The sequence below is a fragment of the Labrus bergylta genome, chromosome 11, assembly GCF_963930695.1.
Source record: "Labrus bergylta chromosome 11, fLabBer1.1, whole genome shotgun sequence".
Taxonomy (NCBI): domain Eukaryota; kingdom Metazoa; phylum Chordata; class Actinopteri; order Labriformes; family Labridae; genus Labrus; species Labrus bergylta.
The window spans coordinates 13,677,515-13,703,664 of record NC_089205.1 but is presented as its reverse complement, the minus strand read 5'-3'; the positions used below and the strand labels follow the sequence as shown (position 1 = coordinate 13,703,664).

At 40.0% G+C, this 26,150-nt stretch overlaps 2 protein-coding genes and 1 non-coding gene across 6 annotated transcripts in view; 1 reads left to right on the top strand and 2 right to left on the bottom strand.

Annotated features, from left to right (window-relative positions):
• Nucleotides 1-353: 353 nt before the first annotated feature.
• tyr (tyrosinase) lies at nt 354-4,690 on the top strand. The gene is made up of 5 exons (XM_020641774.3): nt 354-1,599; nt 2,146-2,362; nt 2,623-2,770; nt 3,109-3,290; nt 3,385-4,690. Exons 1-5 carry the CDS (start codon nt 772-774, stop codon nt 3,630-3,632), a joined length of 1,623 nt encoding a protein of 540 aa, XP_020497430.1. The 5' UTR covers nt 354-771; the 3' UTR covers nt 3,633-4,690.
• Nucleotides 4,691-4,994: 304 nt separating this feature from the next.
• The window catches only part of LOC109989846 (NADPH oxidase 4), a 31,708-nt gene continuing 10,552 nt past the window's right edge, over nt 4,995-26,150 (bottom strand). For all 4 annotated transcript variants that reach the window (XM_020641747.3, XM_029278862.2, XM_020641745.3 and 1 more), the window contains 16 exons: nt 22,734-22,844; nt 21,933-22,017; nt 19,376-19,473; nt 18,872-18,899; nt 18,432-18,504; nt 16,204-16,284; nt 15,464-15,623; nt 14,038-14,202; nt 13,731-13,793; nt 12,964-13,024; nt 11,871-11,952; nt 10,058-10,177; nt 9,844-9,952; nt 9,033-9,101; nt 6,687-6,787; nt 4,995-6,587 (listed from right to left, as the gene is read on the bottom strand). In XM_020641747.3, coding sequence (XP_020497403.1) covers nt 6,467-6,587; nt 6,687-6,787; nt 9,033-9,101; nt 9,844-9,952; nt 10,058-10,177; nt 11,871-11,952; nt 12,964-13,024; nt 13,731-13,793; nt 14,038-14,202; nt 15,464-15,623; nt 16,204-16,284; nt 18,432-18,504; nt 18,872-18,899; nt 19,376-19,473; nt 21,933-22,017; nt 22,734-22,844 — 1,527 coding nt within the window. In that variant the 3' untranslated portion in view covers nt 4,995-6,466. The remainder of the gene's footprint in view (nt 6,588-6,686; nt 6,788-9,032; nt 9,102-9,843; nt 9,953-10,057; nt 10,178-11,870; nt 11,953-12,963; nt 13,025-13,730; nt 13,794-14,037; nt 14,203-15,463; nt 15,624-16,203; nt 16,285-18,431; nt 18,505-18,871; nt 18,900-19,375; nt 19,474-21,932; nt 22,018-22,733; nt 22,845-26,150) is intronic.
• Nucleotides 8,159-8,230, bottom strand: trnad-guc (transfer RNA aspartic acid (anticodon GUC)). Its single transcript has one exon. It is a non-coding gene; the product is annotated as a tRNA-Asp (tRNA).

Genomic DNA, 26,150 nt, shown 5'->3' with positions numbered 1-26,150 from the left:
CATTCTCTTAATTAACTATGTAATAACAATTTTCCACATCCTTATCTTCAATTTCTTTTTTGTCTATGACTTTTTTTTTCTGTTTCAACAGCCTATCAACTTCACACATGATCGTGCAGAAATTCCAGACAGGCCAAGAGGAGGGGGTCGTGTGCAAATATACATACACAAGCTAACACAACCCCATTTCTGCCCGAGGTATAGTGGAGCAGAGGTCAGCTGGTCTCAAGACAAAATGAAAGAGGAATCAGGAATATTATCCTGAGCATGTGATGGTTCGTGAACGCACATGCTTGTTCTATGTGGATGTGGGTGTGTGTGTGCCTTACTAAGTGTGTGAAATCACAATGAGATCACACACTTGGGTAGAGGACGGCCCCCAAAATGCCTCAATGAGTAGGGGGAGAACTAGAGACTGTTGGCTGGGTGTAAGAAAGAGTTGGAAGGAGGTTTTCTAGTGACTTAGATGATAGAATAGAGGATTAGCCTGTCTCAAAAATCATCAGTTCCTTCTTTTAAATTCAGTGCCAGAGGAGTTTGTAGATGTTTTTACTTTTTTATTCAACTTTAGATGCTTTTTCTTTTATCAGATTTGGTTGAAACAAGAACTTTCCACTTCTCCACTAGAGAGAGGTGACTCTTCTCCTCTGTGCTGCTGCTTTTTGAGTAGATCCTCTTCATCTGCACAGTTTGTGAGTGTTGTGTTCAGTTTTTCAGGAGGACTCTACCTTTCTGCTGTGCTTGAGGTTTGACTTGCTCTCACTTTTCATTATGAGGATACTATGTGTATCTTTAGTTTTGCTACAGCTCATTGGGACCTGTTTCTGCCAATTTCCTCGCGCATGTGCCACCTCAGAGGGCCTACGGACCAAAGTGTGTTGCCCGGTGTGGGAGGGTGACGGCTCAGCCTGTGGTGCCCTGTCAGGCCGTGGGTTTTGTGCTAATGTGGTGGTCTCTGAAGAGCCGCATGGGCCCCAGTACCCGCACAGGGGGGTTGATGACAGAGAGCGCTGGCCTTTAGCTTTCTTCAACAGGACATGTCGTTGTGCTGGAAACTATGGAGGTTATAATTGTGGTGAATGCAGGTTTGGTTACTGGGGTTCAAACTGTGCTGAGTACAGGGTGTCAGTGCGCAGGAACATCCTGACCATGTCGACTGCTGAGCAACAGAAATTTATTTCTTATCTGAATTTGGCCAAGAACACCGTCAGCAGAGAGTTTGTCATCACCACAGGAACAAGAAAAGAGATGGGTGAAAACGGAGAGAACCCCCTGTTCGCCAACATCAATACCTATGACCTATTTGTTTGGATGCACTACTATGTGTCCCGGGATGCCCTCCTAGGAGGGCCGGGCAACGTTTGGGCAGACATTGACTTTGCCCACGAATCTGCAGCATTTCTACCCTGGCACAGAGTTTTCCTGCTCATGTGGGAGAGCGAGATTCGGAAGCTCACAGGAGATTTTAACTTCACCCTTCCATACTGGGACTGGAGGGACGCCAAGACCTGTGAGGTATGCACCGATTCTCTGATGGGTGCACGCAGCTCTTTTAATCCCAACCAGATCAGCCCTGCTTCAGTCTTCTCCTCATGGAAGGTAAGAAACATTTGCTGATGTGAGTTAAAGCATAAATTTGAGTGTGTGTGGAACATTAGGAGATCTAACTTGTGTTTTAGAGAGAAATGTATTTCGTACAACTGGAAAACATTGGATGGTTTATTTTCCCTTCAAAAGCAAAACATGTTATATCTGAATTCACTCTCAAGTGTTGTTAAGTGTCAATCCAGTTGATTAAAAATCCAATTTTTCCAAAGACAGCTTCTTAATTCTAAGCAAAATAGTGAAAGTTATCACACATTTTGTAGTATTCTGTAGTTTGAACTTAAACCAGCACTCACTATCTACTTGGTTTCCATTTGTCATCACTAACTACAAGTTATGCAGACTGAAGTTTATGACAAATTATGTAAACAACAGAATAGCGTATTGCCTACGTTTCAATGTTGCAAGAAATGTTCCTATGAAAGGTCCCGATCATTAAACCCAAATAGATGGATGGAGTCGATGAACATCTATGTTAACCACTGTAAATGTAGCTCACTCAGTGTGTGTGTCTCTGTGTGTCTGTGTGTTTGTGTGTAGGTGATTTGCACTCAGCCAGAAGATTACAACAACCGAGAGGTCCTGTGCAATGCTTCTGGGGAGGGTCCACTGTTGCGCAACCCTGGTAATCACGATCCTTCCCGTGTATCCCGTCTCCCGACATCAGGTGACGTGGACTTCACTGTGGGCCTCCAACAGTACGAGACGGGACCCATGGACCGTTTCGCCAATATGAGCTTTAGAAATGCCCTGGAGGGTAGGAATCATACACCATACACAGACACACACTAACCCACTCACACAAAGGAGCACACACACTAAAAAGGAGCACCAAAACTAGAAATGCTTTATCTTACAAACATTAATCTTTGGTCTAAGCTAGTAAATGCTTTTGCTTCATTTTGAGTATATTGAGGCAGTCTGTGCGCACATTTAGTGTTAATGTATTTAAAGCCCTTATGTCCCTCAATCCTCTTTCATGTGTTATTTTCTTTCTCTTTTCATACCCTGCTGCAGGTTTTGCCAGTCCAGAGACCGGTATGGCAGTGCCGGGTCAGAGCACAATGCACAACGCCCTGCACCTCTTTATGAACGGCACCATGTCCTCAGTTCAGGGGTCAGCCAATGACCCCATATTCCTGCTGCATCACGCTTTTATTGACAGGTACAACGGTGATGAAACACACAAACTTCTCTAAGTATGATGTATAGGACGAATGCATGCCTACAAAATTCCGACAACTCTCCACTCAGCTCAACTCACTATATGAGCACTCTGCTGACGCCACCAGATGAGATCTAAATGATATGGTGCTTTTCAGAAAGTCAGAAATGTATTTGTGTGTCTGGCATATTTACATGTTTATGTCCATTAATGTTTACTGTCCCTATTTTTAAATAAATAAAATGAAACTGCTTTAAATAAAGATGTTTGTTACGGAAATTTAGACATGAAAATGTATTTTTCCTTCTCTTTTTTTTTGTGCTCCTTCTCTTCTCCAGCATCTTTGAGCGCTGGCTCAGGACCCACCAGCCTCCCCGGACCATTTACCCCACTGCCAATGCCCCTATTGGCCATAACGACGGTTACTACATGGTGCCCTTCCTGCCTCTCTACAGAAACGGAGACTACTTTCTGTCCAACAAGGTTCTAGGATTTGAGTATACCTACCTGTTGGACCCTGGTATGTACAAAACACTGTTCATGTTCAGTAAATGAACATGTCGTAAAATGTCATGCATAGCAAAACTGTCTCGCCTTTTGTTTCTTCACTACAGGGCAGAGATTCCTTCAAGAGTTCATAACACCATACCTTGAGCAGGCGCAGCGCATCTGGCAGTGGCTGCTGGGAGCCGGGATGCTCGGAGCACTGATTGCAGCAATCATTGCTGGAATTATTGTTGTCGTACGAAGGAAATGGAAACGAAACCAGAGGAGGAAGAGGGTGCCGAGCTTCGGAGAGAGACAGCCGCTCCTGCACAGCAGCTCAGATGATGGATCAGCTTCATATCAGAATACTCTGTAAAAAAAACACACAGATACTGAGCCTACAGCAACTGCTGCATGAGAATGCACAAACCATTAGGGACACTCGTTATATACGTGGAGAATGAATGAGATGGATCCCAGCGAAAGACTTTGTTTCATAATGATTTCACTTAACAAATACAGTATTAACTAATTTATCCAAATGTGAAGATAGATAGGGAAGTATATTTGATATATCTCCCTGATAAAGTCTCTAAATTAAAACTAGATAGTATATTTAGGATACGTATATAAAGACGTTAGAACCATTAGGTGTAATAGGACGTAAAAATGTAGGATGTCTAAATAACACAGAACATTTTCTCATGTATACTCAAACTGTGACTTGTGTCAGGTTAAAGCACTTACCTGGAGTACATCTATGTGCACGATGTTGTTGTCTTGTCATCAAATAATGAATTCTGAGCTCCTTGGCAACTTTTTTCCCTTCCAGCCTGAAACACAGATTCAAACTGCAAAGCAAAATTCATTTTTCTTTCCATTGAATGGAGCTCTGCTTATCTATGATTCTATTTAGAATTCACATATTAAATGTGGATGCTGTATGTGAGAGAACCAAATAAAATTCATCTGAAAAGTGAGATGGAGGGAAGTATCTAAGATCATTTAGATTTAGTGTCATCTTAGGGTGTAAAAGTCAGGTTCTTTGCACCTACACAGTTACTAAATCAGTTTTAGAATAAAATTGAAGATAATTAATGATGATGATGAATGCATTTTGTCATTTTAAAAGTAGCTATGAACCAAACTGCATTGTAGATATGTGTCTGTAGAATGGTCATGTAAATCTCCAGTGTAACTTTCTATAGGTCAGAAAATTTCCAGATTTTCTTCAATTTAAAACAAGTTACGATTTACTTCAAACCCTGCTCTATTAAGCTGAAGTGACATCACTTCAACACTCTTTTGTGAAATATCACCGGTGCTAAAGAACAACAGTGTGCGGTACACAGTGTGTATAATGTAGGCAATATGATGAAGACAAGGATGAATCATAAGTTGGTACATAACACATTAAAAAAAGATCAAAACAGATTCCCTCAGTGTGATTTTTTGTGTGTGCCCGTTGGTCATGTTGGGAATAATATATTGAATATGTTTGGTCATGAATTTGTTAGCCACAGCCTACACTAAAAGGGTTTTGTAATATTGAATAGCATCTGCTAATATATGTATGGCTGCTTCATGAGATAATAATGCTACAAGATGTCAAGCTAATGTCAAAATAACACTGTTTCTTTCAAATATCCTTATAACTCTATGCATAATGTCATAATAATAATGCATAATGGGTGAAAAATACACATTGTCTCCCTGACTATGTCAAAGTATTCAAAAATAATAGAAAATGTGTTTTATTTCAGGCTTTGTCTTGTTCTTCAAAAAAAGAGGACGATCCTGAAAATAGACATACAGTTCAAAGTTTAAATACATTTAAAATTTTAAAAAGGAAATAAATTGTAGCTGATTACATTTTGGGAGAAAACATGTGTTTCAGTCATAAAAGTATTATTTTACAGTGTTTGCAGAACGTTGCTTTCTGAAATAATAGCACACCATTCAACATTTAAGTATTACAAATAACATTTCAAATGTAACGCTATTGGTTGAAATTCCACCATATCCAAGTTTTTCTTTTAAATCAGAAACTTTACTTTCTGAAGATATAAAAAAAGGAAAATGACACTAGAAATTGCCTAAGCCCTGCAGAAGGTTTTCACACAATATAAAACAACGTTTAACAATATAAATAAATTGTAATAAACTCAAATATACTGGCATGAGGTGTAGTGGTTTGCTTTGTATCGAAACAGATATTAAATCAACATACTGTGCATGAGCATGAACAGCAACATTAAAAACATAAAAACAAAGAAGTGTCCATGATAAGTCCATTTTGGTTTGACAGTTTTCTCAAACTGTGTATGGTTTCCTTGTAACTATAAGTTCAAACACGATTGTGAAATAATGGTTTTAATTGAGCATTAAAAGGCAAAATCTCCAGTGGGGTTGTGACAGCACTCTTCCATCATGACCTACAGTGTGGGAGCTGTAGTTTCTGGATGTGAAGAAAACATGAGTTTTATCTCAGTTAAAATGACTTGGAAGTGTCTCATATTGTACCTAATACCAATTGATTTGGAAAGCTAGTGAGACAAAAACTTAATTATGAAATGATAATATGTGGCGCCCTCTATAGCCGAAACGTTTTAGTGTAGAGCGTTGATGTTTGGTACCAGTTAGGTGTTTCTTTAGAGTTTGGGCTAGAAAACAGTTTGTCAGATCCTTGAATGCTGTTGCAGCTCTGATCCACTAAGGGATGAATTACCTCCTGTGGGACATCTTGTCATGTTTGTCATCATGGAATTGCAGGTTATGTTGTTGGTTTTTTTATCTCATATTGGACTCCAATGCGAGAAAAACGAATTCGCTCCACACTGATGTGTATCACAGAAAGGATTAAATCTGAAGCAGAGTGGCATATCAAACCATTGAGCTGGTCTCTTTGGTTTTTCTCAGAGTTGGTTTGATCAGATGCTTCAGGTGTAGCTTCTAGCGCCCTCAGGTGGAGGTCAGGCTGGTCTGAGGAGAGGAAAAGGCTCTAATGCTGAAGTGTCCTGCTGAGCCTTTCTGGATCATGAGTAGGGATATATAGGAATAAAAATACAGTGTTTACAAAATCTTTTGGCCTGTTGGCACTACTTATATCAAGTTGGTAAATAAAAAACTTTCAAGTAACCAAGGTTGACTTCAAATGTAGAAGATTTGCCACAAAAATGTCTGAAAATGCGTCCATCTATCGATGATTGTTCAGCTGAAGGACTCCTTGTTGAATTCAAAGGTGGTTCCAGAGGATCGGGCTGAGTTACACAGTCTGTGGAGAGTGCTGGAGATGCCTTTAGGTCCACAGCAGAAAACCCCGACTTTCTTACTGAAACCAGAGGGAGAGAGAGGCAGAGTGAGCAGGATGTCAACAGTTAATATAAAACTTGGGTCATAGTGGATTGGTTAAAACGTTCGCTTTACTCACTGCTTGTTAGTCTTTGCAATCTCATCAAACAGTAACTTCCATTTGGGACGACCAACCAGCAGTCTCGATGTGAGCGGACGGTACCTCTCCTCGGACATGCACTGGAACAAACATCACACACGGAAAAAATGTAAAGACAATTTTATCAACAGCTTAGGTGTGAATGCACGCTGAGACTATGTCCATGATTCATAAGGTCTATGATTTTGTTCTGTGCATGTAAATGTTTTAACAGGGTTAGTTGTATAGGGTATCAGGGTTGTGTATTGATGAAAAATCTGATCCTCCTTTAACAAACGTATCACACACCAAGAACTTAAGCTATCGAAAAATGAAAAAAATGATTTTTCTGTAGCATTTAGTTTATCAATAATTCTGACATGTACCATGCGGCTGCAGTTTCAGTTAAAAATAACAATATAAAATGATCAATCTTTGTGCTGAAGGTCTTCTTTGCCATTGAAGGTCAGACTTCAGTGTTAATTTGGGACTATTTGATAACCAGGAAAAAAATCTAATGACATGAGATATAGAAAAAAAGTCATGTTACCTTGGCAACAGCTTTAAAGGAAAAAAAATCTTTTTAGACAAATGATTACTCTCAAGACAATGAACAAGATTGCCTATGCACCTCCTTTACTGGAAATTCTCCAAAAACAGAGCAGCTTGTTTCAGCTCAGAATCAGCTTTATTGGCCAGATGTGCTCACACATACAAGGAATTTGATGAACTGTGCTCTCCATGTACAGAAATATCAAATTAAATATTAACAATCAAATAAACAAAGACTAAATGGACATGACTAAATAAGACAATAGTGCAGTGGCGATGAGTGCAAAAGATCAGAATAGCACTGCTGACATTGATAAATTGCAATCTACAGGCTTCAGTATTTGTCTCCAGATTCTACACTTTCCTTACTCTCCACTGCCAGTCTACATATTAAAGCAGTCTATGCAATCTGAGAGCCATTAAATGTTATCTGTATTAAAAGCAGCTGTGCTCAGCTATCAGCAAAGAAACTTAAGGACTGATCTTTCAGTTTGTGAGTAAGAGGCCTGTAAATTAAATATCTCTCAAGCCATTCAAGACATGGGTGTGACACACTAAGGTCAGCTTGTGGTCTATTTATAGCCAGTCAGTTTGTGACAAGTCTTAGGTTAATGCTTTTGGCCCAGAGAAACTCTGATCCAGGTCCAGTTCTTTCTGTGGCAGGTTGAGGAAACACCAACAGATATAAAATACGAGGCCTGTCTTACAGTCAAGATCAATACATCTGTACGGTTGTGCAGAGTAGAAGCTTTTAGCCTCACGCATCAGGACCATGAGATTCTAAAAGTAAAAAAAACAACAACTGTATGAAGTGCTTTACATTTTAGCAGTATTGCTGCTTCCCCCTGACAATCCACTGAGTCATGTCAGGCTGGTTCTACAGCTTCTTCTACACTCTGTGCCTTTAAAAAGGTATGTCTCTCCCCGTCGGGGAATTGAACCCCGGTCTCCCGCGTGACAGGCGGGGATACTCACCACTATACTAACGAGGAGCTGAGCTTCTCGGATCATGAGACCCAGTTTGAAGGGAAGCCAGCAATCCATGGGAATACTCTCAATCGACTAAAATGATCTGGGCTGACTTATTTATACGATTCATTCCGAGACCAGACGTTCAAAAGAGTTTGGATTGTTTTTAAAGAGTTAGATCATTTTAGAAACACTAAGGGGGAAACATTAGCAGTGATTTAACAGTAGGCTACTACCAAACAAGTGTGTCAAATGAAATCGATAACAGTTTTGTTAATTGTTCCTCTGTAGCTCTTCTCTATATCTGTTTTTATTTTTTAACTGAGGAAGACAAATAAAAAAAAGTTTTTGTATGATCATTTTTGCATTAAAAAAGTATTGTAAAAGGATTTTATAAATTGTCTCCAATTGCTGTTTGCCAAAGCTAGACATTTTGAGCAAAATGTGGATTTGAAAAAGATAAATTACTTAACAAGTTCATACATTTTTAAACTCTGGCACACACAAAAAAAAAAGTGTCAGTGTCATTTATGAGGATAGTCATTCTCTGTCTTATGCTGTCCTCTAGTGGAGAAGGACTTACATACACTCTTTCAATGAATGATGAATGAATGTTTGTATGAACAGGTTAGGAAACGCAAAGAAATGAAATGATGTACATAAAAACTTAGACTGTTTTGTGTGTGCGTGTGTGTGTGGTGTGTGTGTGTGTGTGTGTGTGTGTGTGTGTGTGTGTGTGTGTGTGTGTGTGTGTGTGTGTGTGTGTGTGTGTGTGTGTGTGTGTGTGTGTGTGTGTGTGTGTGTGTGTGTGTGTGTCCTTCCTACCTGTAGGCTGTCCGGCTGACTGACGTACAGTTTCAGATTAAAGTAGTCTGGTCTGTTTTCCTGCCAAAGCTAAATGACAAACACAGATTTCATGTTTCATGGGGCGTTGACAAATCCGGTATGATCAAATAAAGTTATTTGTAGGTTAAAATGCAACATTTGTTTCTTAATAAAAAAAAAAACAAAGAACGAAAAATACACAAACAGCCACAAGATGGCGCCGGATACAATAAATCTCACACTGGCAACAGTCTGACATTTCAGTGTATTTACATTCATGTATATATAAAATGTAAAAAACGATTTATTGTCACTCAGTAAATGTTTCAGTGAAAGCAACAGTATACAGAGGTTGATGTTTTTAGACTTTGAATTCACAGGTGCCACAGTTATGACTCCCTGCTAATCTGCAGTCTTTTACACTTTTCACCTTTGACCCTCTTCTTCCCCTTTCAACCCACAAAACTGTCTTTGACCTGACTGGGACAAGAGACACACCGGTATGGAAAGTTTCTAACTGTTATAGCCTACGGCAAGTGGACTTTCTTTGCTGAAAAGTGGCGACATTTAACCAGTTAACCTTGAGTTTAGGGGCATATACAGACATTTTAAGCTGCAGAGGCTCAGTTAATATAAATTCCAGAAAGTGAACCCTCTGTGCTTATTTTGACATTCAAGCATCATGATACTTTAATTCTGATCAAGCAGTTATCAAACTATAAGGATAAGCCACAGTTTTAACTCAATTTACATTCTCATATGTTCAAGTTAAAATAAAGAGAAGGCTTTAGAATAAAAAACGCTCCCGGACCTTATGATGAACAGCACACAGGAGTTCAGCGAACCAGTAGAAGGACTGGAGCTCCCTGCAGACCCACACAAAGTACAACCTCTGCAACCTGAAACCAGTCCAGCCGTCACTGGGTGGACAGCAAGGAGGAAGAAAGGAAGAAAAGATTCATACCAATAGCAAAATACTCTAAATGTTCATCAGAAGTCAGTTGACATTTTTTATTATAACTCACAGCAGAGCATGCAGAACGCAGGCGAACGGCGTGACTCCTATTCCTCCAGCAACACAAAGGCTGACATCGTAGTTGAACACTTCCTCTGATGGGCTTCCAAAGGGGCCATCAACGTAAAGACTGAACATACAGTGTGGAAGAAAACACAACAATTACCAGAGAAACTGGACAAATATACACACGTATATTCATACTCTCCCCTTAGGGACAAAGACATGAGAGAGATCAACATCCTGCAGCCGGCACCAGTGTGTGTTTGTTTGTGTGTGGATGGACAACAAGTTATCCCCCGACACAGGACTGACCCTGGCCCAAGAGGGGCCTTAGGCAGAATTTTTACGAGGCTCAACCGGCCGGCTCACACGACACATGTATGTTTCCCCTCCAAAATAACAAAATGTAAGTTAAACTTATCATCCTTTATTTGTCTAACTTTGATCTGAGGTCAATAAATGTGAAATAAATGCCTTGTTCTGATTCACACATAAATAAATAAAAACTAACTTCAACCTGAGACAAAATATAATACTAGTATCAGCTATATTCAGGCAATGGGGTGAACATAAAAAGAGAGCTTTTCAGCACATAGCGTGTCTGTCACAGTGAACAGAAGCTTGAGGGGCAGAGCGAGCGGCATATGCACTAATCGGTTAATCATGTCGTCTCTCCAATATAAAATGAGTGAATGAAGATCGGCCTATTGAATGTTATTATACCTGGTTGTGACGCCCAGCTAGATGAGTGGGAAACGCTGGGTGTTCATTACCTTAGCAATATTTCTCATATGTATTGAGGCCCCCTATAGATGATTAGGTCCTACACACACACACACACACACACACACACACACACACACACACACACACACACACACACACACACACACACACACACACACACACACACACACACACACACACACACACACACAGCCATCATCTCTACAGCAGCTGCTCAAACTCTTGTGTCATGGACAAACACAGAGATAGAAAAAAAACATAGGAGAGTCAAACCGAAACATTTCTCTGCATTATTAAATTATTGCAAATACTTTCTGAAATGAAAACCAGAAAATGGCTGTTAATGCTAAAGCACTGTAAACACACCCTGGCGCACAATACAAGGTTAAGGGAGGCTTGGCTCAGAATGACTGTCACATCATAACAGGCGTTGTGATCTCAGGAACAATTATGAGATCATGATCCTGTTTAATGCTCTGTTTTTGTCTTCAAGCTAAGCAAGGCTTAACATGTTTTGAGCCTTTCTCTGTACTGAAGAAACGGAGATAAAACTAGTATCAACTTTACAGATCCTTTTCTAGATTTCGGAATGTTTTACTTTTGTATAAAATTAATTAAAAAAATTAAATTAAAGAACTAGTGTGAAGGAATAATTGGTGTCTAGTAGTGAAAACTGCAGAGAGCAACCAAAGTGATATCATCTCCCTTACCGTAAGAGAGAGAGACGGAGGGGGGACTGTGGGTTTGATAGTTTGTTTAGCTCTGGTTTTCTGTCACAAAACAAACTTTCATTCCCTCCTAACCCACATCTCTCTCTCTCTCTCTCTCTCTCTCTATCTCAGGAGCAGGAAGGGCACAGGGTCAAAGATCAGGAGTTCAAAACCTCTGACCCCGCTGTGATTCAGAGCCTTCATGAGAAATCATGTCAGCCAAATCACTATTAACGCACACACATGCACGAGCGCACGCACACACACACACACACACACACACACACACACACACACACACACACACACACACACACACACACACACACACACACACACACACACACACACACAGAAACATACTTGGGATATCTCCTCTGTTGCACCATGGGAAGGATCTCCATGTCTAGCCTCGATTCAGGAAGCAACAGCTGTGTGAACCGCTCTAACCAAAGGAGAGAAGAATAATTTCAATTGCACGTGACATTATCCGCTGATCTAACTCTCAAAGAATGAACAGCATCATTTAGACTTCAATGCAAACATGTGTTCTCCATACTGTACAGCCATATTAAGAGGTGTCTATATGTCCCACTTCAATGTTTTCCAACACACAACATGCACTCATGGCAGATTAAGGGGCCAACACAAACAAACCCACTTCCCTTCCTGTGCTCTGAAAGCTTGTGTGTATGGATGTGTACAGTAGCAAGTGGAAATGAGCGTTCATGTTCTTGCTTTTGTTGCATTCTCCAAAAGGCCACAGCTTCCTCTCCAAGTCACTTTCGAGTCTGCTGCATCCCAATGCAGGTTCTGCAGTCAAATAATAAAGGTTGCAAAAACAAAAGCAAGAGAATTTGCCAGTCTAAAGGGTGCATTAGTATGCTGAAGGGCATACTAACTGTGAGGTTAGTAGGCAGGATGCAGAATATACTGTTTTAGTATGTAGTGGGCAGTGAGTTAGTATGTGGCTTTGTTTGGACACAGTATAAAAGTGTGAGAAAGTGTCAGTGCCAGCTAGCTTTGGAATTCATCTTTTTTTTTTTTTTAAATGTCTGCTAATCTTACTTTTTCAACACTTTCTGTGAAGGATGATAAACTGTGTATTAATAAAATGTAAAATGTATATTCTTGTGTGTGGAAAATACAGTTTTTAAAGTAAATCATAAAACTGTGGGGACTGAGCTAGCCTCATAGTAAAGAAGTCACAAACACAGATACAAATAGTGAATACAAAAAACACGTTCCAATTGTGATATTGAGAGAGAGAGAGGTGGACACACACACAAATAAGGGTTGTTTTTAGAAATGCATTGTACCTAAAGAAAAGTGAGAATAAAGAGGATTGCACTGTGGGTGGGTGGGTGTGTGTGTGTGTCTGTGTGTGTGTGTGTGTGTGTGTGTGTGTGTGTGTGTGTGTGTGTGTGTGTGTGTGTGTGTGTGTGTGTGTACACACCAGTCCAGTCTCCCACGACTCTGAGATGGACGCCAAAAGTTGCCTTGATCTCTGTGGGACACTGCGAGGAGTGAGAGAGCAGACAATGACTCACAGCAAAACACACAAACACACACACACACACACACACACACACACACACACACACACACACACACACACACACACACACACACACACACACACACACACAGGGCAGCACATGGCTAACATTTAACATCGCGCACACACACACACACGCGCGCAGTCTTCCTGTTGGCAGACGATGTTACTAGCCTCAGGGGTCTGTCTGCTCTCTGTCAGTGTAATTCTCTGCCGTGCTCCTCAGAGCTCTATAACACACCATGCACAGGCATGCACCATCTCTGTATGCTGTCAAAGCAGAAAGATTGTTCTTTGTCTTCTGTTTTTCTCTCTTATATAACCTTGATAAATTCTAAAAACTTCAATAACGGTCACAAATACATTCTGAGAACTACCGGACATCCAAACTGTCACTCAAGTGCCGCCCAGCAAGAGAGGGGATGAGATGTTGAGAGAGTCAAAGAACTGCATGTTCTTTGCCAGAGGGGATGAAAGTTTAGGAAACTGTAAAAACATATGTGTATACAGTGTGTGTGTGTGTGTGTGTGTGTGTGTGTGTGTGTGTGTGTGTGTGTGTGTGTGTGTGTGTGTGTGTGTGTGTGTGTGTGTGTGTGTGTGTGTGCGCGCATGTGTGTGTGTTTGCATTGTGTCATTAGATAGGAATGTGTTGCATAAAATCTTACCGTTGTTAGCGTGAAAGGATGGTTCTCAAATGAGGAGACACCTGGACAGTTAAGAACAATATACTGAGAAGAGAGAGACGTAGAGAGACGGAGTGAAGGCAGGGTGACAGAGGGATGGGGAACAAAGAGAGGATTAGAGAGGAGGTATATGGAGAAAAAAATGAAAAGTAAAAAAGCCTTTTAACGTCAGGAATAAACCACTTACAGCAATCCGTCAAAGAACAACATTTGATGAACTAACTAGCAAAGCACATGATTAAACAAAACGGAGCAGTTAACATTTAGAGATGAAGACATGTCATCTCACCTGTCCAGGTCGAGCCTTAAAGTTCTTCTTCAGCATGCGCAACTCAATGACATCGCAGGGGTGCCTGATGACCGTCACTATGGTAACAGGGTTGCTGCTCCGGATATAGCGGTAGAGACGCTCAGCACAGTACAGACAGAGAGGACCGGACACCCAAAGCCAAGTCTACAAGTACATAGAGGGGAGCACAAGCTTTATAAGTAATGATAATGGGACGTTCAATATAATCCTTTTTAGAGCTTATCACACAAAGTAATATAAGATATTTTAACAGTTCAGAGAGCTGAGTACTTTGATGAGTATTAAGTAACAAAAGCTGACAACCTTAACAACAAAAACAAGTCTGCGTGAAGTGAGAAAAATACGCAGTTTGCAATAACAGCGCAAGTATGATATAAAGTGCCAAAGATAAATGTTAAGAGAGCACATAAGCTAAATCTCACAGCTTAACCCTAACCCTGTCTATCTGCTGTTCTTTATGTTTTACACAGTACCTGTGTTGCTAAACAAGTTTCTCCTGAATAAAAAGTAATTAAGAAAGGGATTTTTTTTCACCACTTAATCTGCACCAATTAATCTCTAATCAGCTGATAGCTGCTTGAGCTGTTTTTAAGCATGGCCGATACTCAGGCCTACTTCCATTAGAAGAAAAATGTGTGCATGCTTTGTGAGAAAGCATCATCTGTTGAAATGAAATAGTTTTTTTTTTTATTTGTTGTGATATCACAAATAAATTATATTGCGATATATTTATTGGGAATACTCAGATTTCTATAAAGATGAAACTGTGAAACAACAGTTTTTTTTTCTTAAGGGAAAAATTCTGCATTTGTGTCAAAATTTGGATTTAACTCCAAGGTGAACACATCTTAGTTTTGTCTGTGTGGTATGGAAAGGCTGCAGTGATAGCCCTAATATAGCTGTGTTAAAAAAAAAGTGTGGTTTCTGAATCAAACTCGCTCACACTGAGAAGGTAGTAAGGATATATAAATGTCAAGTCTCTCAACATTTCCATCCCCATGTGTGGTATTTCTGTTGCCTTATTTTGGCTGTTACCTGTAGCTGACTAATTGCTTGCAGCTCCCATAAAGCCTGCCCAGCCCATCAGGTTTAAGGGGGATTTTATGGAGCCAGCTTGTTGCTTAACGACCATGTGCAAACACATAATCACAGGAAGAAACATACACAAGCACGGGCCTTGAAGTAGAAAGAGGATGTCTGCCCCTCCCTTCAGCACAACACCTCTATTAACAGGACCAACTCCCTCCGACACCTCCCAAATACTCAAACACAAGTACAACACTTCCACACCCACAACAAAAGACACTTTGAGACACGAGAAAAAAACAAACAAACATGGAAGCAGATGTGATCAAATGCCAAGGTACAAGAAACTGAGGCACATCGCCCACACACAGACACACACCTGGGGGCAGTGTGGCTGGAAGTGAGCCTCCTCTCTGCATCTCCTCTCCTCGTCCTCATTCTGCCCCAGCTCCTCACCGTGCTGCTCTGTGCTGCTCTGATTGGCTCGAAGGCAGCCGGGAGGGTGGGCCTCCAGGTTTGTTTGATACTTTAGAGCCCCTCTAAAAAAAGATAAGAATCAATGTGAACGTAGTTTGTTTCTTTGATTGCTGAGATTGAAAGAATATAAAGAAACACCATAGTTAATAGGAATGTATACATTAGGGATTGTCCCCTTTATACTGAAACTTTAAGAGCTCCTCATAATGTAGAAAATACAGGAAAACCAACTGCTGTATGTAGTGTTACTTGCGTAAAATGTTGGGAACTTGTCATTTAAATATGATTGAGTTTGAATGCAAGAATAATACAAATACGGGCATTTTATTTGAGTAGCTGATGTGATATTCTGTTTGGAATTAATCAATAAAATGAGTTGAAAGATCCAATTTTTTCTTGAAATCAAAACATGTGTACAGCTAGATTCTTGTTTTGTCAGTGAGACTGAATTTGAGACAGATTCTGCTTTAACTGGGAGTCAAATATTTTCTAATGTTCATGTGTAACACGGCTCATAAGTTATGTTCTGGAAGTAGTGGTTAGGGTACAGACAACATTAACAGTGCGGTTACACTGTCTGATATGGAACTTTATCCACAAACAAACACGTGTAGATGTAGTTCTACCATCAGATCTACCTACCCAACCATGTGCACCATCAGGATGATGTAGAAAACGATGAAGAGGTTGTGTGTGTACCAAAAGATCTCATAGTTTGACACCCTGAAACAAAAATGACAAAACACGTGGTTATTTTTAAAGAAACTGTCCCCTCTAAGTCATACCAAAGATGTTTTAAAGCAGACATATTGACTAAACGCTGACGTAAGTAATAAACTAGTAACATCTCATAGGGAAGCAAGAGAGCGAGAAACAAAAAAAAAAAGAGCTGAGACAAAGAAAGAAAAAAGCGAGGTGAGGGTTTGTTCGGGACCAGACGCACAGACTCCCGGCTCAGAGTCTAAGTAAGCAGGACATCAGAGGTCAATAACTAAGGGGTCATTACACACGACAACCCCCCCCCCATAAACACTGCAAACAGTGGACATCATCAGGACTTCTACTCATCCTCTTGACTGAAATTTCTTTCATGTTTGTTTCCTTAACGTATCTGTTACTGAACAGCGTCACCACAGATCAATCTGTTGTGTGCTCACCCCCCGATGAGCTGTCAGTGCTTTGTAATCCAATGACTTAAAGCTAAGGAAACAGATGTCTTGGTTAACATGTTCACTATTTTATACGCCACAGTTACAACAAACAAAACAAATATATAGTTAGCTTTAAATTGCTATTTTTAACCCAGAATTCCAATTATTCAAAATTTTAGAATATTGCTTAGGACAGCTGAAGAGAGACAGGAAATGTTGCAAGGAGAGATAGTGGGCGATGACATGCAGCCAAAGTGATTCTCTTTTAATTAGTGTTATCCAACCATCTTTTTTTTTCTTCATGTGTTTTCAAAGTGAGTAACGCGTTAGAGTAAATGAAAATAGCAGAACACAGCTCAGGGTGTTCTTCTTTGTGTCTGTTCTTAAAAGCAATTAATGAAGAGCTTCTGTTTAAATCCCTTCAAATGTCTGAATCTAAACCACACCAAAGCCCTTTTCACACATGCACACCAAGACATTTTCAGGACATGCTGCCCCTGAATTCTACCTGAGTTGCTCTTTCATACATCACTCACAGCATGAAGTTTTCCATGTCAGATTTGGTGAGTACGTGAGTCACAGTGTGATGTTTTCAACATATCCAAGATGGCAGACGAAGCAATTTCCAGACACTTTCTGGAGTTTGGTGCACGTGTAAAGGGCTTGACAAGTATTTGATATGTACTTTTCTATCAGGGGTTATAGACGACTGAAAAACAGGAGTAAAAGTAATACATTTCAACAACACATTGTCAACACATTGTGTGTAGGTCATGGGTAAGTTGAGGTTAATTAATAATACATGGGTTAGGCTTTTTTTATTTTGATTAAAGGAAACCCTTATAAACTTAATTCAATATATTTAGACATCATGGTTGTATATTTTAATTTACTAAACGGCATGCCTGTATATATATATACACACACACACACACACACACACACACACACACACACACACACACACACACACACACACACACACACACACACACACACACACACACACACACACACAGCATTGTGAGAATGTGAATGTGTTCTGTATCATTGTCACTTATAGTGGGTGTTTTTTTTCTTCCAGTGTGCGCCAGCCGTTATCCCACCTCTCCAGCCACTTATCCTCACTCTTATCTAGCCTCGAGATGTCTGGAAAAGCCTCTTGTCCTTTGTTCTATCACTCAAGGAAGCAGAGAGAGTACATGCATGCACACACGCAACTCAAGTCTTACATACCTGCACAAGGTAACACACATGCACACACGCAGAGTGGGTGACCCACTATGACCTGTGTAATGACAGAGCTGTGAGTGGAACACTAAGAGGGGATTTCTCAGCACACCAACCTCTGTTGGCAAGTCTCTTCATGGTTTCCAACATTTCTGTCTCACACAAACACACACACACACACCCAGAGAGAAAGACACCAGCAAACAGGCATGGCAAAGAAAAGACAAACATGGCAAAGAAAATGGGTTTGCTAGGCTTCAGGAATTTTTTACAAATGTTCTTTTTTTTTAAGATTTATTTTTGGGCTTTTTGTGCCTATAATGGAGAGACAGGACAGTGGATAGAGTTGGAAATCAGGGAGAGAGAGTAGGGAATGACTGGATTCGAACCCGGGCCGCCCAACTCTGTTAATACATCCACAGCACAACATATGACAAACACACCAACAATGACAGTTGTGATTGTGAATGATGGTTTCCTTTGACCTACCGCACGCAGTATGAGGAGGATGTAAACATCAAAAAGAGGATGAGAACCAAAAGGACGCCAGTGACTCCTGGGACTGAAGAAAATCAGCCAAGCAGAGAGCAGAGACAAATTTAGATCCTAAGACACAGATGTTTGTACTCAAGTTCAACAAGGGATGTCTCCTCATTATGATATTTATACATTTGAATACATAATCTGAAGCTATCTAACAGTAATCAATCATTTTACATTTACAACAAAGACTTAAAGTAGTTTACAAAAACATACAAAATAAGTACTTAACAGACAGAAGGGACTAAACACAACATGACTTCTTCTCTTTTTGGCATAACACCACTCTAATCTGAATCCCGTCACTGCATTCACTCTGGCACAATAAAGAGTATTACAGCAATCATACAAATGCAAATTATGTTTGAAATAGTCATTTTCCTTCTTACTTGTTGTCAATATGATGAGTTTTGGGTCCTGGAAAGAAAACAAGAAACAAATAACTGTTTGTTAATGTAATCTTCTGTCTGTTTTGTGTGATACTTTATTTAGATTTCCAGTGGCAGCCACCACGAAGGACCCTTTGCACTTTTATTACTTCAGAATGGGATTGCAATTGTTGTACCTTTTTGAAACAGACAATATGAAAGCATATGTGCATTATGAAGTGATTGATTAGGTGTGCTAGGTAAGAAGTAAGAATTTAAAGTTCTCTCTTAAGCTCTTTTATCATTCTTCAAGCAGCGACTTGAGCCATTTTTTCTTCCGATTATTAGACCGCATTGGAACCCAATTGATTTGAGATGTGGTTGAATGATATGTTTCAAGCATTCATTGGTTTGTTTTGATTATAATTTGGTCTTATGGTTCCAAAATGTTTTTTATGAATGTGAAAAGTTATTGAGGGACAATCTCAAGCATAACATATAAATGTGTGAGTACATGGGTCTCACCTCTCCTCTGTAGCGAGCCAAATTCAGCGCAGGAAAGTCATCTGAGTAACTCATACTGAAGTTGACAACATTCACCAGGTGGGCAGACACGTGCACAACTGCGGACGATAGAAAAGGGTTACACAATAGTGATCTGAAACACAACAGAGAGCATATTTGCTGCCTCACACACACACACACACACACACACACACACACACACACACACACACACACACACACACACACACACACACACACACACACACACACTGAGTTAATTATAAAGGTCAAAATGAACTGCTGGCAGACACTCTTACAAACATTTCTTTGTCTATTCAGCAGAAAGTCAGCAAAACATCCTCCTGACTCATTGGCACACACACACAAACACACATACACAAACACACAAACACACACACACACACACATACACACACACACATACACACATACACAAACACACACACACACACACACACACACACACACACACACACACACACACACACACACACACACACACACACACACACTCCCTTCTGACATCATAGGCTAACCATGCAGCTTTTCGACAGCTGATGGAATAAGAGGGCGTAATCACGGGACACAAGGGTCCTTTTTTCTCTCTTACATCCTTTCCCACTCCCACTTCTTACCGACCCCCCTCTGTCTTTCTTTCTTTCTTTCTCACGTCAGTCTCTTAGTATCTCTGTCAGTGATCCATGGTGTCTCTGTCTTGAAAATCTCAGATTCTTGTCGTCTCAAAAGTTTTCAACTCTAATCCATGAGAGCTTTGTGTATTGCTGAAGAGGATATTTGTGTGTGTGTGCATGTGTGTCTCTCAGTGTGTCTCATTTGGTTGACAATAAAACAGTAAGAATGAAAGACATTTTGAGCTTACAGAAGATGTAACAGTGAAGTAGATACCAGCTTTTGCAGTTTTTAATGTATGTGGCTCTGCTGAGTCTATGCATGGCATTATCAAACTGTTGATCCAGTACTGAAACATCCAAACAAAACTGAACCATCCAAACAACTATTGGATGGATTTCGAGAGGATTCTTGGTACAGATGTTGATGATCTCCAAAAATGTAATCCTTTACATCTTGCACCACCATGAGTTTCACCTTTATGGTTCTGAGTCAAATGTCTGCAGTGTTCAATAGGTTGCCTATACTTGTCAAGAGAATAAATTCCAATTATTTTGTGTTTGGTACATTTTAGGATTAAAAGGAACTTAACACAAGAGAAGAGGAGACTGTGGGTCAGTGGTAGAGTCCGCCATCTCACAAGGCTCGGGGTTCAATCCTACGCTCCAGCAAGCACACGTTGAAGTGTCCTTGGACACTGAATCAGACATTCCCGCTGTTACATGTGAATATGTATGAACGAGATGATTTAATACTGATGGACACTTTACATCAGCCTCTGCCAGCAGTGGGTGAGTGTGGAGTGACATGCGGTGTCAAAAGTGCTTTGAGATGTCTTAAGTCTAGAAAAGGGCTAAACGAGTTCAGTCCATTTACCATTAAATGTCAAACATCAGCATGTAAACTTTTCCTCCATTAACAGTAAGAACAGCCTCACAGATGGGCTAGCATGGATAATGGCATGTGTGGAAAAAAGGCTTAGTGTTCATTGTAAATAGTTTTAGCAATCCAGCTCCTTTTGTTACTTTCCTCTCAGTCTGTGGAAACAATTATATGATATCTGCTATTCTTGTTTGGCCCTTGGGCTGCATTGTCATAACATAAAGTCAAATTGGACATATGGAGAAAGTGAGATTAACCATAAAGAGAGCATAAATCAAGAACTATCTTTCTATTGCGTTATGAGAAAAGTGGATACCTTGGTCTCTGCTGCTTTAGTCTTTTTTGATCCACCTACATTTATGGCAATAACTACTATAACTTTGACAAAGGTGTTTCCCCATATGTCATCTTCTGGAGCAGACATCCCTTAAGACAGTGAACGTCTTCATTCAAAGTTCCTACTTGAACGTTAGAGCATTTAGAAATGACAGAAATGTGACAATATGATTTTTCTCGAAAGGCCACACTGAGGGTTACATCTCAACACTCATCAACCAGAGTCATTATATTACAGGCCAATAGATCTTTATAACTCAGATCGATGCGAGCACACAGCATGTGGAAATATGTCTCTTTTGTTGACTTGGGTTGTATTTCTTTGAGAGAAAATATAAGTAAGGTGTTACTGTACAGATCTGAAGCCAGGCTTCTCAAAGAAAAAAAAAACTCCCGACAAGAATGAAAAAGAAGAGGAAGCATGTAAACCAAAGAGGACACACAGCTGCTAGAATCTCCCATGATGTCATGAGAACAGGCTCGCGAGTGCAACAACACAGACACACACACAACTACACTGCAAAACACACATGACCAGCTGGACGGACATCACAGCTGGTACTCCAGGAATGCTGAGCCAGCCTGGGTCCATTTATGCACACTTTTTATACACACACACACACACACACACACACACACACACACACACACACACACACACACACACGAGGACATATGAGCTGTGGTGATAAGTGACAGTTTTTACCAGAGAAGATGCAGATGGCAACCCCACATGCCACATGGAAGGTCTTGCTCTTGTCGAGAAGTCTGCGAGTCTTTCTGCTCGATACCTGCAAGAGTACACGTTGTATCACAGACAACATTGTTATTGTTTTATCTTTGTAGCTGCTATTTCAGGAAACAAAAACACACACGACTCATTTTCTACTAAACTTAATATCCTCTGTCGGTTTATGTGGGGCATTCTTCTTCGTGGGAAACAGGACATTTCAGCAGCTCTCATTAATACTGGAGCTCCCCATCTTCGACTAGCTGACATAAGCAAAAAAACTCGCTTTTTAACTCGAACAATTGTTTTTCCTTTGAAATATCTTTTTATCTTACAATCATCTAGCTTTTTTTAAAGTAAAATTCCAAATAACACCCCCTATTTTTTTCTGTATATGTTCCATCTTCATTCATCACCTATAGGGGCCAAAGTTAAAATATAATTGTGTGGGCCAGAAGTGGCCATGAGGTAGAGTATGGAGTATCGGCATTGTCACTACCTGGAGCTCGCATCAACACAGCCTGGCTCTGTAGAAGGTGGCAATGCTGTGTTGGTTGTGGGGGCATAGGGTCAGTTATGTCACTTATCAGTCTGACATAGGGTCACAATTTGGATGAGGGAGGTCTTCACTGAGTGCTTATCCTTTTATCAGAGCACAAATACCTTGTGTTTATTCCAAATCCACTTTACTAACAAACTAACTGAATGCTCTGTTGTTCTTCCTCGGACGCTTCTCTGTTTGCTTTCCCCCCTTTTACACTCTTTTGCCTTACTTACCGTGTGTGTTCCTCGAACAAAGGTGAGCAGGGAGCGGCACATGGGCAACAGCACCAAGCTGCAGTTTAGGTTCAGCACTGACGCAGACGCCCTGCTGATGCACAGCCCTAGCTGGTAGAGAAAAGAAAAAACAAAAGCACACACACATTGTAAGGCATGTTGCTGAGATTGGGTCTGTTTAAGCGGATGTTAAGCGAAACGGCTCCTGTGTTGAAAGATATAAACTGTTGAGCCTTTCCTGCTTAGATTTGGAGTATTGAATGTGTTCACTGAAGGACTAAGGCATGACTTCCCCCCACATAGGGTTACTTCAAACTGTCTTTGTCCTTCTCAGTATGTGGAGCTCCGACTTTTTCTCCTTAAGGTGTTTATCTGCTCAGGATTTCCTCTAAATGTAATATTTCTGTTACTTGTTTTTAGATGATGACACACAGAGACCTTACTGGTTATTGACTTACGTTTAAAACGACGTCTTAAAATGACTAATTAATTAAAACTGAGGGTGATCCATTTAAAATGATTAAGAACAAGAAAAAACATTTTCAAACGCACATTTATAAATGTCTCTGAGAAATAATGTGTTTTCTTACTACAATAAACAAGTCATTTTCAGTTCAGAGTCTGATATTATTGGCCCTTCTTGGATACATTTAAAATCGTTGCAGTTTTTAGAAGAGGGTGTTCACCATTTTTTCAGCACATTTCATAAACGGTATTTTGTAGATAATGAAAATAAAAATGACAACATCTTCAGAAAGCGGAAGAAAAAAGCACATTGTGTTCCTTGTTTTCACATTATCCAACAGATAAGACAGACTGTTTTGTCCACAGGGGTCGCCAGAATCGACACAAACCTGATTTTATCAGCACAAAGCATCTTTTCCTCTTGCTTTTCCTTCCATACAACCCTTCAACTCTGACCACCAGCTGGAAACCTACGCAATAGATTAACTCTTGTGGATTCTACTTGTCAATGGTCAAATGTGTTAAGACAGAGGCAAGATTTTATTTCTGACATCCGACAACAACTCACTGGCTTGCAAAAATAAGGAGGTTTTAAATTTTGTCATCTGATTATTTCAGGTGTCCGGCGCCTAAATTAAGCACACTAATGCTTAAAGCCTGAGGTCAGCAGAAAGGGCTGCCCTGTCATCAGTTACAACGTTGCCTGACCTGCCTACTTTATTTAACACAATGAATCAACTAATCCACTTATCAGTAGTAGGAATAGCTGAAAACATACTTCTCACATTTTACATCCCAAGCTGATAATTGAAGTAGTTTGAAGGAATAGTTCAAGGTTCACTTCCTTCACAGTGTGGTACCTCCTTCAAGAGTAGCTCATCACCCATTATGCTCTTTCTCTCTTTGGTCCAATCATTTTCTAGATATTTCTCAAAGAATAACTTTGCTAAGTTCTTAATAACACTCTGAAGGCCTGTCCTTTATCTACTTTGAAGTGTATTTCATTTGTCAAAGCTTTTCATTAACAGTAACAGAAAAATCATGAAATGTAAACTGTAGATTTCTTGGACATCTCATAACATCCCGTATGTCTGATACATCTGCTGACAACAGAATGAAAGAGCGCAGGTTACCTGAAATGGGATTGATGTTTGTTATGTACAGTAATGAGGCTGAAGAAATCTTGAGCTACAGCTTAATAATCAGAACTGGTTCATGCAGAAACAAGAGATGGGGGTCTACTTAATTCAGCAAATCTAAAAAAAAAAAAACCTTCTTGGACAGCCTCTGTGAGCACTGCAGGTGCTGTCTGTTCTGATAATCCCTCAGACACTGAAACAACTGGTGTAAAAGATGAAGAAGAGTGTACTTATCAAAGAAAGATCGAGGGAGATCTTGATCTAGATGTACTACTACTAAAGCCCAGATTCAGAATCTCTTCTGAAAGTTTAACATAGGACACATATCCAATCCTCTTTCCCTTGTGCAAAAAGCAACCATTATTCTGGCGATTTGGGGCTAATAGAAAGTAATTACAAACAGAGATGAACATATTATTTCCATTCAAAGGTACATGCTAAGCAAAGCAAATTCTAATTTCTAATCAACCTGCAGTTATGCAGCAGCAATGTTACTGATTTGGCGCTCTTTTTTAGGGTCAGTTTTTGGTTTCTTCCAAACCCTGAGGATGATTCTTGGCTGTTTAACAACTAAATTCTCCATCACCACCAGTTGTCTTCTGTCTCTGTCTGTCTGTTTGTAATGAAAAAGAAGGGTTAAGTGGGTTTTTAGAGCCTCAAAGCTACATTACATTTTCTGATGTGTCCAAAATGACAAACTTAGAGCTGAAAGAGTTTTTTTTTTTTTCTTTTTTTTAAAGGTTTCAGACCGGCCAGTTGAAACTCACTTTTAACCTCTGTATAGCCGAGGGAAGCTGCAAATCCATGTGTTAATTATCTGTAGGCTCACCTCTACAGGTAACCTTTTTATTTGATAGTGTTATCATAAGAGAGTAATTTAAACATGGATGCCCTGTGCACAGCACAGTCAGTCCTCATGTCTTTGTGCAAGTGATGGCAGGAAACAACTTTTTGGCAGCAAATCATTTAAAATAGCTTCAACAAAGGGTTCAGCTAAAAAAAAATATAAACAAACAGTCACCACTAATTTCCATGTTAAAATATATAAAGGAAACTCTATACGCTGTACGTCTAAATTAGAAAGAAGGAAGTGCAAAGAATCCTGACATATAAGAATCTAGCCCACAAACAGATCAACAAATCTACATTTAGCAAGTCAAGGTTAACAACTGAGAAGTCAGATAGCTTTACCATTTAAAAACTTCCCCTGCACAGACACTCCAGCACTGCCTCCATAGAAAAGCAGCTGATTGCAAAACCACAAGCAGGAGATCAGATATCCAGCTTTCTGTACACACATGCACACATGTGCACACATGCATGTACAGAACCACATAGGCGAACAAGGTAAGACACTTTTTGAAGTCAAATCTTAATTCCCTTCAGCAGCATTGAGCTTTGAAATACATCTCTACCTTGGATATGCATGCACACACACACACACACACACACACACACACACACACACATACACATTTCAAAAAGTGTAGCTACACACACACATACAAACTTAAGCCCTCTGGCAAGGCATTCAGTCAAGGCCAGCGGCGTGCCCACACTTGCCCCTCTCTCTCCCCCGTGCCTCCCACTGTACAGGCGATGCATGAATAGCTCACACATGCTGCTTGCTGCCACATCCTATTTTCCATCTTATTTCATACTCACAAACATCGCTCTAAATCCATTTTCTTACTGTCATTTTTTTTTTACTCAATATGCTTTAAAATTATCAAGAAAAATATTAACAAAACAATATGAGTTTGTCTCCTATGTGCTTAACATTTCCTGATGATCAGCTCGTGTTTTTATGTAC

Bases quoted from the DNA above. Each gene is read 5' to 3' on its own strand.
- tyr (XM_020641774.3), top strand. From the start codon at position 772: ATGAGGATACTATGTGTATCTTTAGTTTTGCTACAGCTCATTGGGACC. The intron at 2,363-2,622 runs GTAGGAATCATA...ACCCTGCTGCAG, and splicing joins CTTTAGAAATGCCCTGGAGG to GTTTTGCCAGTCCAGAGACC. The intron at 2,771-3,108 runs GTACAACGGTGA...TCTCTTCTCCAG, and splicing joins CATCACGCTTTTATTGACAG to CATCTTTGAGCGCTGGCTCA.